This window comes from Nematostella vectensis, chromosome 2 (genome assembly GCF_932526225.1).
Source record: "Nematostella vectensis chromosome 2, jaNemVect1.1, whole genome shotgun sequence".
In the NCBI taxonomy this organism is placed as follows: domain Eukaryota; kingdom Metazoa; phylum Cnidaria; class Anthozoa; order Actiniaria; family Edwardsiidae; genus Nematostella; species Nematostella vectensis.
In genome coordinates, this window is record NC_064035.1 from 20,875,782 (window position 1) to 20,890,070 (window position 14,289).

A 14,289-nucleotide genomic window follows, 5' to 3' on the forward strand; every position below is an offset into this window, starting at 1 on the left:
CTGTATGACGAAGTCAAAGGTGCAACTTATTTCCAGATAATCAGGCTCTAAATATTTTTATGTACTTAATATTCATACTACATTGGACGTACCCGTATTCAGTATACGGTTAGGAAAGAAAAGGAAAGGAAATTGGGCCGACTTTATCCAGAATTGCGGCCATAAGCTGAATTACTCTTTGTGATGATTTCCATTTCGCGGGGTCTTATTCAGACTGTTATATAGTTCTACTTCTCAAGCAAAGCGAGAAAATCCATCAATATTACAGGATTAATAAAGCCGCAAATTAGCCTCAAAGCTTTAATACAACAAACAATAATCGGCCTCGTGGTTGCGTTTACAGGGGGGGGGGGGGGGTCAGGGATGTATAATCCTTGTTAATTAATAGGGTTTAATTTGAATTTCCCTTCTTATCGAAGGGATCCCGCGTTTTCTTTTCAGGCATGCGCCAATGCCTTTCACCGCTTGCCACCTAGATCAAGACAAATGGCTCAAAGACATAAGTGCGATTCCCGCGATAACTTGCATATCATATGGGTCACGTGACATGGCGTGCAGATGACAAACCCTCTTTTTATTGTTTACATTGAAAAGGTTTATCCTTTTGCAAGAAAATAGCCACATTCAGTTAAATTCTGATACTGACCGATAAATACTGACCGAGGCCGAAGGAAGATTTTCCAACTTTGTTTACCTTACGGGCGTATGGTTGCACGAGGCGAGGTTTCGCACTGACGTCGATGTTCGTGAAGATTTTGTTCGCTCATGATCATTCAATAAAACCCATTTTGTATTTCCGCACAACGCTTTTAATCCTCCAGAAATACAGAACCTCCAAAGAAGGTTTGAGTTTTGACCAACTCAACTCTAATTGATCGTTAAAATGTCTTTTTTTATCCTTAAATCCTCCACAGAAGATAAGATATATTCAATAAAGAACTTCTCTTGAATGTGGATACGTTAAGCTGGTTATGCAGGTAAATTCCTAGAGTGATTTGTTGTTTTTCTTTGTATGAACAGACGATTTGCTGCCGTTTTTATCCCAAATAAACTTTCAGCAAACTTTGTCGTTTATCTTCGTATGAATACGATTTGCTGCCTTTCTTATCCCAAATTTCAGCAAACTCACTATCTCGTCTTTGGAGGTGAGCGGTCCGGTATCGCGGTGTCCGGATCTTAGGATACCGGACCTTACGAGAGCCAATCAGAGCGCGCGATTTGACGGATACCGGACCCCGAAAAAAAAATTAAAAAAGGTAATATAAAGGAAATAAAAATGACATAAGATATTTTTCTCGTAAAGGGCTTAAGGGTCTAATAATGACTCGACGACCCGTACTCGCGTACGGGTTGGAACTGTGGTTGGCTCTACTCGCGTACCTTGGGACTGTGGTTGGTTCCTCGCATAGTGGGACTGTGGTTAGGATCTGGATGGGGTTAACCAACTTAAGCGTCAAACGGCTTAAAAAGTGACTGACTAACGACAAAACATGAAAAAAAAATCTAGTGACTAGCGACAAAAAAATATTTGCCGACTACAGACATCTTATTATTTCCGGTATTTTTTCTCTTTACTTCCATCGTCAATCTACTTAAATTCGGCCATTTCAGAATCTGCACTATGTATTTCCTGTTGCATCAACTTTTCAGTCAATTATTAATCCATAATTAATTAATTATCGATAAGTTATTAATTACTTATCGATCCTAAATAATGTTTAATCTTGTTTATACATGAAATCTGGTACAATAGCGAATACTAGCTTAGACCGATAATTCTTACCGACTACCGACATGTTATGGAAATTTTAACTGACTACCGACATGCAGACCCCCCCATCCAGACCCTGGTGGTTGGCTCAACTCAAGTACCTTGGGACTGTGGTTGGCTCTACTCGCGTACCTCACGAACGCGTCGCTTGTCTCTTACACGCGCATGCGTGATTGTGATTGATGCAAATAGTTTTAAAGCGTTAAACTGGTGAAATTCATTGTAAGAAATAAAAACCAAGGCCATAACTGCTTTTGAAGCGGACATATTATCATTGTTACTATGGGACGGGTCAACAATAACTAAAAACATCTTACAGCGTGTTATAGAAGTAGTAATCACCCTCACTAGAGTTCACATTAACCTAGACGTGCCATCATTTTCAACCAAGACACTAGCCGTTGATTGCATTGCTCGTGTTAGCGTCGATGATGTGTTCTAGAAGCAATAATCGTGCATCGGCCACACATGACCAATAACAAGACACTACATAGTTTGCGGGTATCTAGAGCCACTTGACCTAGTCAACAGTGCTAGTAATAAGGCTCAACAGTTCTAATACGTACTAATGTCTTCAGGAAGCTTTTTGATACTGTGCGAAAAGACATTGAACATACCAGACAGCGCAACCGAAAACTACCTTCAAAAGCGATGACGAATCGCCGTGCAATGGCTTCCCATTCAATGAGACACGCATTTCGCCCGCCCGAGGGACCCGCGGGATCGGGATTGACGGCATATTACTATTCGAGACAAATAGACCAAAATAATATTTATATCTATAGTAGCAGTACGTAGTAGTTAATCCAATAATCAATTTGTAGTAAACTATATCTAACTAATGACTTCAAATCAATTTATGTATTTATTAATTATGATATATTCGTAATATCTTTTTTTAATTGATCTTATTGTAATATTCCTTTTGATTTCTCACATTTGACGGCGTGTGAATGATCATATTTTTTCTTTATAAATTATTGTTCTCTAGGTGGTATAATATTGATAACCCTTTCGCTTGCTAAAATTTCCCATTGTCACCAAATTTTCTTTACCGTTTTCGCGGTAATTTCTATGTCAAGGTTGCGAATTCGCGGCGAGAATACCTCGCCTCTTCCTGTTTACAACTCGAGCTTCCAATACGTGCCTGATGGTTTCTTTTTCTAGAAAGTTATTTTTAAATATGAAGCAAGACGGTTGGCGACGCATTTCCTCCGTCTCTCGCCACAAAAACGTCTGTCTCTCACAATAGTAGACTTGCTTCAAGTCCACCTCGGTGTCAGTAATCGAGCGAAGCGTCCGAGCGAGCGACTTCGAAGTCACTAGGGGTAAAAAAATTCTTCTAAACTTCACTTTTTTTAAACGACTTTGAGAAAGTATTTCACAACTGCAAAGTCTCTTCCTTTAATAATGGTCATTTAGATTTTTTTAGAATTGCAATGTATTATAGTAAAGGGGAACGTTTTATAAAAGAATAACAAGTCAATTTTATCACAAACGTTCTAGCTGCCTTTACATGTTCTCATACTTCTTAGCGGTTTCGCTACTTTTCGGCGAGCTATGTGTAATTTGAGATAATGCAATAACAATTATGATTTCGTTATATGTGCCGTGTGATTGGGAAAGAGTGACGATTGAGGGGGCAAATGTCTTGAAAATAAAAAAAAATATTGGCTCAGACCTTGTGAATTATCTAAACATTGTTCAGATATAGGATTACTAAAGCAGACTCTCTGGCATAAAACGAGGCCTACGAAAAAAGTTCAATCGGCGGTGGATAGGGATGATTCATTTGTGAAAATGCGGCACATCTTAAAACACATCTACAAATCAAAATTTATTTTTAATCAAACTTGGTATCTTCACAGTCATATTTGAAATTTTGAATTTGAAATGTCTTTTTGATAGATTCTCCTATAAAAAGCAATTGCGTTACAATGCATAAAAATAATATCCAAAATATAATATCATCAATAAATAAATAAATATATACAGTGTTAATCTATATATCCCTTGTTTTGGAAAAAACTTAGTGCTTAATAAATCTGATCAGGCAAAAACTTAACGTGTACGTATTTTTTTTTCTTTTTTCTCTCTTAACAAACTGCGCTAGCTTTTGCATATTTCAGTCTTCCGCGCGCTGTTATTAAATCTTGTCCGTACTATTTACATCGTTCGCAAAGTTCACTAGGCCTGCAAAGCAGCAGATTTCTTGACCGGAACACCTCCCCGTCCTCGCTTCCACTTCATTCTCCTGTTTTGAAACCAGACCTTTACTTGTCTTTCTCCCAAATCCAAGCTGACGGCAATCTCATAGCGCCGTAGTCGTGTAAGGTAATTGTTTCGGCAGAATTCGCGTTCTAATTCAGTAAGCTGGTATTTTGAGAACACGGTTCTCTCTTTTCGTTTTCGAGATTTTGCATCCTCATTCCTTTCCATCTCGTTATCTGTTGGGGAAATTTAATGTTAATATGGTCAATATTTGTTCTGAGTCACAAAATATTTAAGTAGATCTTACTCCATCTATTTATCTATAGCGTTCAGTGTTACATTTCACCTTCGAAAATAACTAATTGCTAAGTTATTCTAGACGAAGATAGGTTTGTGGAGTTCTAACATGTAGACTAAAAAGACCTCAAAGTGACAAGCAAATAAACAGATATAGACAGCTGAGGAGTAAACAGTCATTTCGGCGCGCAATTCGGCCAGGTGAGTGGAATCAAACCACAAACGCATTAATTTGTCGAAAGTAATATGTCACTCTGTGGTCTGACTACAAAAAGATATGTATTGCGACTAGGAGAAGCTGGTTATTAGATGCAAGGAAGGTAGCGATTTCTTACCAATTTCTCTTCTATTAGTCTATTGCTAATCTAGATACTGCTTAAAACTGTTTTAAGTTTGTTTCTGTTGTTTTTCAATGGCAGCTTAAACAACGCCATCATACAGCCCTGCCGTGAGGCAATTAAAAATCAATCTTATAGCCGAGTTTGGTTACAAGAATCTTAGGACAATTTTCACCCATATTCTGTCAGACGCAATTTGGTTTTTCGTAAGTCAGGGATGTTCTATCGTGTTTACAAAAAAGCAAAGAATTTTCCTGCCTCGATCGTTCTTCAACATGCTGTATATATACGTACTTTCAGTCCAAAACGTCTTTAAGACATCTTTTAAACTTATCCACCCAGTGACAGAAAACTATAAAGTTTGATAGCCATTCAGTATGAGACTAGGTGTGCGAGCATCTTGACACGGACTTGCGAGGAACAAAGTATAACTACTCAGTTTGTGTATAAGGTCTTACCCCCATTGTCGGACAGTTTGTCACTGCACTCTTCATCGGAGGCTGGGAAAGGCAATGGGGAAATACTATTGGGTGCCCCGTACATGCTCGGCTGTGCGTTCAAGTGTTGTAACGTGCTGTAGCTCTCTTGCATCTGCTGGTACTGCGTCAGGATCGGAGGATGTGAGAGAGGAGGAACACTGTTCATTCCGTACGAAGTCCCGTTCATTCCTGGTCCGTAGGAAGATAGCTGGTTCGCCATGGCGCACGATTGGTAGTTGCTGTTGGAAGGGTAGGAGCCGAAGTTGCTGTACTGTGGTGTTGTATAATTCATCGTATTTGAGTACAAGTCGTACATGTTTGAGCGCTCTAGCTCCTTGCGTTAGCTCGCTTGCTGTAGAGTATGAGATTTCGCTTGGCGGTGCTTCTATAAAATGGCTCCCCCGTGTGCGCTTGTCAAGATATGAAATCGATACCCTAGCTTCGCCGCTCACCGCCTTTTGATGTTCTGTCCCGCCCGCCTTATCCGAGTCGGCGAGGGAAGGGCTTCTCTCCATATCCCATGCACACAGACCTACAAACAATATCGTGCCCCGGTTTTACTGTTCAAAACACGTACCTCATCATTAGACGTTTATAGCTAGCGCCTAGTCCGCCTCGCCACGGGGGTCTTAAGAGCCTCTGAGCAGCCTGGGCGAAGTCCTTGGTTTGCGGTGCTTTCCGATCAGTCACGTACTAAAGTACAGACTCGTACATTTCGAGTGCCTTTTTTTAAACGACGATGCGGACCAGTAAGGATTTTGTTTAGTTTAAGATATTATGTTTTTAATTTGTAGCATTTATATTTAACCAGGCTCTTAACGCTGTGTCGGCAGTTGCAAAGAGATAGTGAACAGGCCACAATCTGTCACAAGCCGAGCTCAAAAGAGCCGCTAGTCTTGTGTGACAGCAACTGGCGCGGACCGGCCCACAGAACGCTCAGCTAGCCTCGGTACGACCACTGATAGATCATCCAGCCAAATGCCATGCACTCCCGAGATGCTAGGGAGCGACGCGACAGGAATTCGTACCATGAAATCAGCGAGTCATGCTGTGAAAATTGGACATTAAATGCAGCCGATTGCGGCAAAAGACGTCGAACAACGTCGGGCCTTGGGAGACAAGCATTGTCTCGACTCGTAGCTTTCCTACAGGGGCGATTAGAATCTAAATGATAAATAAGACCATTAGGACTCCGTAAACAAAATAACAACTACGCGTAGAGCATTGCACAAACATTATAAACAGCAAAGAAAACACGGGCTACGGACGGAAACTGTCCAAGCGAGTGACAAGCACTTGAGTCGAGGTGAACCGGATGTGGGGAACACTCCACATCAAGAGCACGAACTAATAGCGATGAAAAGGGTCCACTAGTAAATACTTTTACAAAGGTTTTACGGGGCTTTTTATTATGCACCATGACCTTTGTTGTTGTTGTAACTGTACAAAACACCCATTTAGAAAAGCTGCTAACACGTCAAATGTGCGTGCGGCTCGGTTCGATTTATTTAGGATACCGTATGAAGTAACAATCAGACAGCGGTGGGGTTTACATTTTAACTACAGGGTTCAACAGTATTCACGGGAATAATCTTACGAGAAGAGTTGAAAAGGAATGGTAAACTTCGTGCGCCCTTGAGCAATTCGTGCGTCCATCAACGCAACACCCGATAAAGTACATTTTAATTTCCTCAAATCATATCTAGCAGTCCAGATAAGCGAGGAATTAGATAGAAACGGAAACGTAAGCAGCATGCGCGAAAAGATGGATTGATGACGTGAACGCTCTCACGTCTATCGTTCACAAACCGGAAGCAACTTCGAATGACATGTAGCTTCCGCTTTATGTTCACGACAGAAATACTGAAGACGCCATGTTTGACCTACAGACCAGTTCATGTCGTTTATTATAAACAATATGGGGTGGCTTTCATAAACTTATTAAAAAAACTATGAGTATAAGAATAATGTGTTTAAGAGTAATGTTAAAAAAACGATAAAAAATAGTGTAATACTTTTTTATCGGCTTAACGGGTTTAATTCTGCGGGCATTTAGGACTTTTTAGTGCAGCTTTTTCGGACCCCGCCTTTGTTTTCCTCTATGAAATAGGAACGGCCTTGACCTTCATTCTTTAAAAATCAAGAAACATAAGCGTTACCTGACACACGGGACATATTTCTTATGTGATGTGACACATTATTGAGTCAGTTGCATCATGCATCGATGACTAGACTTTAATGATATAGATGAAAATGCAGCTAATATATTTGCTTTAATCGACCCCCGATTCGATCAAGGCGTTGTACAATTGTTTTTACTTTTTTTTCAAGGATACTAAAGTTAAAAAGTCCAGAGGTTCTTTAGCTGGTTCTCACCGGTTTGTTACATCGCTTCCCTTACGATAACATTTGAACGGAGCTACCAGCCTGTTTTTGTTTGGTCTCTTGTTCAGGAAACCGATGTCATTCGACCTCTGCATGCGTGAATCCTCCCCGGCAAGTCACGGCTACCTGTGGTTTCATGTCACGCGCGCAATCACTTCCTGTTTTCCCGCCAAAAAATTGAGGCTCTCGAGTGCGCATGTTCTTCATGATCAGGGTGTTCTTGTTAGAATAGTAAATGTGGGAAACACACTTTTAGATATTAGTAAAACAGCATTTCTGCCTTTTGTCTTAAATAGTATTTTAGTTTATCACTGTAAAGATACTTTCCGTTTTGAGAAATAATTCAGGATGACTAGTCTAGGAGTTTTATGCCTGAAATTGTTGGTTAAGAAGAGTGTATTTGTACTTCATCAATTCAAGTTTTGACTAGCTCGAGGAATCACAAGCGAAAATTCGGAATCAGAACGAAAAAATATTATTCAACAAAAGCTGGTAACCAGGAGACACAGTGAATTCCACAATTTCCATTCCACAATTTCCACAAAATGTAATTAGGGAGTTTTCATGATATAATTTATTTACAAAAGCTTTTTATGAAAAACATTCAGGAATTCCAGTTGGAGTAAAAACCCTTACAAGTATAAACTCTCTCACATTATGCAGAAAATAAATGTGTCGACATTCTAGTAATGCTGATTGTATCTGTGTACTGTATACTATAACGTATATCATATATTCATTGTCAAATTTACGAAATAATATCTTCACTATCACTTTTTTCATCTTGATTCGAGTCTTCAGGCGCAGGTTTCTTTTCTGGTCGCTTTCCTTTGACTCGCTTCCACTTCATTCTTCTGTTCTGGAACCACACTTTGACTTGTCTTTCGGTCAGATCCAGGGACACGGCAATCTCGTACCGCCGCAGTCTCGTCAAGTAGTTATTTCTTTGGAATTCATTCTCGAGTTCTTGTATTTGATGTTTTGTGAATGCCGTGCGCTCTTTTCTCTTTTTCCCCAGATTTTTAGTCGATTTTGGATCTGAAACGTAAAGCATCAGGAGTGTAAGGATAGCTAACGTGAACGACATTATATTTTATCGCAAAGGAATGTAGGTGTGAAAAACGTCTATGTATACACTAAATTAGGCTCTTTTTCCAGTCGAGGTGGAAATAGAGCCTAATACTTAAGCGACTTAACTTAGTAGTTGTTTTAATTCTAACTGGAACAAAACAGCAATCCGAACACACGACTGCTTGAATTTTTGCGCTTGTTTTTCATAGATCCTCATTTGTGTTGTGTTTGCGCTTGCGTCCGTGAGAACCAAGAACAAAACAACTAGACATACTCGAAAAGGAAGTACTTTTTATGTTATGACAGATCCCAACTTATTTTAATGTGGAGACGAATTTTAGGGGTTTCTCTAGTCAACAACGACTGCCGAATGGCGGGCAAACAGGCAAGGTCGTATGCTAAGCCTAATCTTACGAAGACATCCGGTTTTTCCTATTTTTAGGCTTAAAATAAACCGCAGATTTTAATATAATGCTGTAAAATCTCGCACGATTAGGTAACCTGAAGGGAGGGAAACATTTGAAACAAAAAAAGTTATAATACACACGACGTTGACTCCTTGTCAAAAAACTAGAGAACACGATGCAGTTTCTTGGGGAAATAAGCTTACTTTAGATAAGTAAAGTTGATTTAGGAATGTGGAAATGCTTTTTTGTCACAAATTTTTCACGTCTCTTGTGCTTTTCGATGTCCACAATGTTGGACCCGATGATTTCTTTTTGAAAGCTCTGATGTGAAAAAAACTCTTGAGAAAGTTTGAAAATATTTCATACCTTGGGAAAAATCGGTAAGTAGAAGGGAATGGTGTGAACAGATAGATTCCCAAATCGACGCCTTCAAAGCCAACCGCCCTCAAAATTGTTTTTCCTTTTGTAAGTGATTTCAAAGCTATTTATTATTAATCTCTAAGTAAAAGTAATACATTGGTGAGTTCCCATTCATTGATGAGAAGGGACGTAGAATTGGCCTAAATATGGGAAATGCCTAAATATAGTTTGTATTGTTGAGCTAGGCGGTTTCCACAAACAAAGTAAGCGTGTTCCTTTGAAGTGAGTCTTTCCTCAGAACCTCTTTTCTACAAATGCTTCCCTCCCTTTATGCGATGAATCAATTAGTGTTATATTTAGAAAACGTAGGGTACAAACAGTTCTAGTTATGCGACCACTTAATGAATTCAGTAGCGGTTAATAAAAATGTGTGGCACAGTATATCATAATATAACTAAAAAAAACTAGAGTGCTAACGAAGTCTCTGCCCTGCGTATGGGACACGGCATGTTTTCCCTTCGATTTTCTGTAAAGCACACATAGAAACATTGTCTCAACTTCTCTTGTAACATTTTTCACCACCATTCAGTGGATATTACTCCAGGTCAGCAAATTCTGCGTATAGTTTTATGTCTAATGCAACTCTAATCCCCCCCCCCCCCCCCAGCTTTTGAGGTTAAGGCTGCTCGCGATCCGCTACTTTGATCGGCAAACTGCGAAAAATTTCTCATGAAACTTTCTCAAAGGATATTTCCAGATTCCCCAAACAAAACAAACCCTCTGACCGCGCAAAATGTCTCATGCAACTTTCTCAAAAGGAATTTCTATAGGCCTCTGACCAAACAAACTATGAAGGATGCTCATGCAACTCTGTCAAAGGGTATTTCTAATCATCCCACTTATTTACCTAACCAGACTGCCATTTCTATAAGAAATTCGTAGGAGCCCCCGTAATAGCACAAGCAGCTCGATCCAGCTTCTAATATCTTTGTACCATAAATCTGTTGGAACGCTAGGCCCCAAATAGTCCCAAATGCCATTCGTGGGGCTTGGCTAGTGTGGTTCCTTCCCGCGGGTTCGTCTATTGACGCCTCAGATAAAAACAAAGGCTTTGTATAACATTGTAGCTCACAAACTATCTATCAGCTCCAATGACTAGACTCCCTCTATTATACTCAGTGTAACCATTATCGCCCTTCTTTTGTTCATTCATCACAGCCAATTTTAAGTAAAGGACGTTAAATAGTCTTGCACAGCTTGTAAGCTTCTCCATTAACTAGTTACTTTTGTTAAAACTAGGATCATAATACTGGATAAGTATAGTAAGTTTCCTCGGTAAAAACCAAAAAAGGAACTTACATGTGCCTAATATCGACATAGTACATAGAGATAGAGAGGTAGACTATTAGATACATAAATACATAGAGAGATATTAGAAATATTAGTAAATAGAGATTGGACCTGGCTAGATCTAGGTGCGCCGCTTGGGTGGTTCTGCCTAGTAATCCATGTTTGATTAGCTAAACGATGGATACTAGACATGCCCTGGCCAGAACACGAAGAGACCGTACCTTTGTAATCATACCCCGCCATGGATGGTCACGAAACCCTTCATTGACCATTTATACAACAACAGCTAGACCTGACAAGGAGAACAGCTTGCCTACTCCAGGAAAGCCAGGCTTTAGCGGCGCATTCCGTATACTATACTTTGTCTATTGGGTCTCCAAGCTTTACGATTGGAGCATGTCTTTATGCCTGAACCACGCGAATACAAATTGTCGGCATATAAGGCATATGAGATGTGTCCTTCCTTTCGTCATTTATTACTAAAATGAGCAACTGCTTTACTAATATGCCGTACATTGGTGAGGAAAAAAATGTTTTAGGCTTTCCCGCAACAACTAAATCTCGAGCTGTTACCATCAATTGTCATTTCGCCACGGTGTTTAAATGCCAATAAGTCGAAATCGTCGACGACACTAGTTTCTGCTGTACCTGTGCAAGATTCGATAGAGTAATACTTGTACCATTGTTGCTATACGTCTTCGCAAAGGACAGGAAAGTATCGATAAAATATAGCCACAATAGCTATGCCATAATTACTCTAGACAGGCTCTTGTGGTCGCGCTTTGGCTTGCGCTAAACCTGAATAAAGCTCAACTTATTAGTGGCCTGTTCAAGAGTACAATTCTAGCGCAATTTGTGATATGATTGCGATTGTGAGGTGCGATGTTATTGCTTTCGCTCAACCGACCAACCGGGCCATCTCCCAGCAAATCAGACAACATTAACACTACATGAGCCCCGTTAAATGTAAATACCGCAAGGCTGGTTAGCGCCCTGATTGCTGAAACTAAGTCATAGGCAAACATGGAAGCGATGGTACTTAAGAAGGTGCGATACATTATAAACAGCAATAAAAGCATTAGCTACCCCATCAAGCGGGTGATAGAGTACCTTGCTCACCAGGCTGGACGAGGGGTAGACACGAGTGATGATCCAAACACTCCTCGAACATGGACTGCGGCGGGAGATGGTGCAGTGCGGGAACCTCGTCCCGCATGCCCGGGTCCATCCCGCGCGAATCCATAGCGTACTGCGACCCATGGGCGTATGGCGGAGCGCCGGGTGGAGGGTAAGGCGATGAAGAAGCACCACCAGGGGTGTACGCAGTGTACGGGTACCTACTTGGAGTCTGATACGTCATGTAGGGCTGGTGGGATAACGGTGGTGGTGTCTGGGGCTCGGGAGGTGCAGAAATGGTATAAGAAGGCAGACCATAGTTGTACCCGCGGTTATACATGCTTGTAGCCCTGTTTACTTCTCTTTCTCGTATCACGCTTGCCAGGCCCACTGTTTAAAACCTACTGTAAGCGTTTTACGGTTGTAAGTGATACTCTAGCGCTTCTATTGTATCGTGATTGATGCAAATCACATTCTGTCGGCGGCACGGTCTCGTTTCAATCGCGTTTTGCGCAGGAGCTGTCCAGTGTGGATACAGCAACGTCAGCTACGCGTGTACGCCTCCACGCCACGCTTGTGGATACGAGTAGATACGACCCTTACTCAAGTTGTTCCTTGTACAGAAATTCTCTCCCACTAAGCGTCGGTGCTCCTATGAGACTTTCCATACAACCAAAGTAAACACGTCTATAATTAGATAATGTCGAGCGCCCAAAGTTGGCGCTTTTTATGTGCCGCGCACATCAGCTGTTTTAAGCATTAAGAGGAGACAGTGCTGCTGTGCTACAATGTTTCTCATTGTGGGTTCTTAAAAACGACGTTTTTAGACTGAAAATACAATTTTTTCTGCCATTTTAAAATAAAAAAGGAATTGCGCCAGTAAGTACCATACATAGATTTATTTTAGGTAAAAGGTAAAAAAAAGGGTAAAAGAAACGTGCGCCAATGTCTCCGCAAAATCAGAATGTTGGAGTCCATATTCACCAATACCAAAAAAAGGAAACTATGATGCTTCGCCGAACTCGAGCTTTTTCTAAATTTTCCAAATTCAGAAGCCATTAGAAAAAAAAGCGCACAGTTTTTCTTTGATGTCAAATTGTAAGGTCTTAAAAGATAGTTCTTCACAGCTGTATATCATTAAATCCCATTTATAGCTGTAGATGAAGCCGATACTTGCTTTAATTGAACCGCAATAAGACAAACCCTTCCAGCTTATAGTCCGTGCTAAAAACATTACATTTCATATACTTTTCTGAAATATATTGGCTTCATTAACATCTATTAACCGTGTACTAAATTAGTCTAGTTCTGGATCGATGAGGGAGGGTAGGGAAAGGCTTAAGTCTCAACAAATGAACGTCTTTTAGATGCTAGGCCTATAGGCCTTTTTGTTGATTTTGGGTCGAATAAACAACACTTCGTTCGTACCTTTCAAGATGGTAGATAAATCTCTACGGGTCTTTTACAAACATAAACCTAGAGTACTTAAAATCTCATGATAAGCGATATACAGAGATTGAGCTGATTGGCGATGGTTGCGCGATGATGTTGAAACCTTCGGGTTTCGCTGCTGATGAAGTTAGGGACGAGTACATGGTGGTCTGTAAGCACGCGTATCCAAGCCAACACTAGCGTGTTTGTTGAGATATCGATCTGGGTTGGCTGCATATCAGCGCACGCCGCACGGAGCGTAGGGTGCGATACCATGTTTAATTGCATGGTAGGCATGGTAATTGCACGGAAAGCCGGCTTGGTAGACCGCGCGGACCATTGATATCTTTACGATGCGCTGCGTAAGAAACGCGGGCGTTAGAGTTAAGTGTTTTGATGATCTAGACCAAAGAGCTCATGTTCAAGGTGTGTGCACTTGTTTAGCACAAAGAACAGAGCGTACCTCAGCTTTCAATTATTCAAATACTTGATTCGATAGGAACTGTGTTTGTCTATTTTACAGAAAACATTTTAAAAAATACTATCAATCATAGATTAGCTAGATCCCTTTAAGATTTCAGGATTCGAAACTTTGTACACTAATTGTGTTACCATTTCACGTTAAGCCAACCTTTTCATAGTCTTCTTCGCAGCCCCCAGCGGTCGGAGTCACACCGAGCGTTGTGTGACTCCGACCGCTTGGGGCTGCGAAGGAGACTAACCTTTTCAAACCATTTCTGTTAAATGAATACCTTGTTGTTCGTATGTCTTCACGTGTAGTGTGCATTGGATTGAGATCTTGAGATTGTTTGTTAAAGGTTGTCCAAAAAAAGAAATCTTAAAAAATGCGAGTAGAATATCAAGTGCTTACAGACTTTTACACGAGACTGCTTGCAAAGTAAATCCAGATATGCAGCAACTTCTTCGCAGAAAGTCAATAAGTGAGGCATGTGACATTTTTACAATTGAAAATGTCTTTTTAGGTGTACAAACTTTTTAAAGTTCAGCCGTTCATGATAGGGGGATCTAAAGATAGCCAGCTCCCTTATAGCAGCAGAAAATACATTACGTGT

The 14,289-nt window shown here is 40.5% G+C and overlaps 2 protein-coding genes across 3 annotated transcripts; both read right to left on the reverse strand.

The window, feature by feature from the left end:
- Window positions 1–3,595: 3,595 nt before the first annotated feature.
- Window positions 3,596–5,646, reverse strand: LOC5505087 (homeobox protein MOX-2). The gene is made up of 2 exons (XM_001625898.3): window positions 5,076–5,646; window positions 3,596–4,218 (listed from the first exon to the last, which is right to left on the reverse strand). The coding sequence occupies exons 1-2, from the start codon at window positions 5,410–5,412 to the stop codon at window positions 3,959–3,961; spliced, it is 597 nt and encodes a 198-aa protein (XP_001625948.3). The 5' UTR covers window positions 5,413–5,646; the 3' UTR covers window positions 3,596–3,958.
- Window positions 5,647–8,011: 2,365 nt separating this feature from the next.
- LOC5505088 (homeobox protein Hox-A4) lies at window positions 8,012–12,523 on the reverse strand. Of its 2 annotated transcripts, none has more exons than XM_032373486.2 (2): window positions 11,789–12,523; window positions 8,012–8,519 (listed from the first exon to the last, which is right to left on the reverse strand). In XM_032373486.2, exons 1-2 carry the CDS (start codon window positions 12,123–12,125, stop codon window positions 8,230–8,232), a joined length of 627 nt encoding a protein of 208 aa, XP_032229377.2. In that variant the 5' UTR covers window positions 12,126–12,523; the 3' UTR covers window positions 8,012–8,229. The 2 variants fall into 2 exon arrangements, with proteins under 2 accessions (XP_032229377.2, XP_001625949.3); XM_001625899.3 differs by having other exon boundaries at window positions 11,780–12,509.
- Between the last annotated feature and the right edge of the window lie 1,766 nt (window positions 12,524–14,289).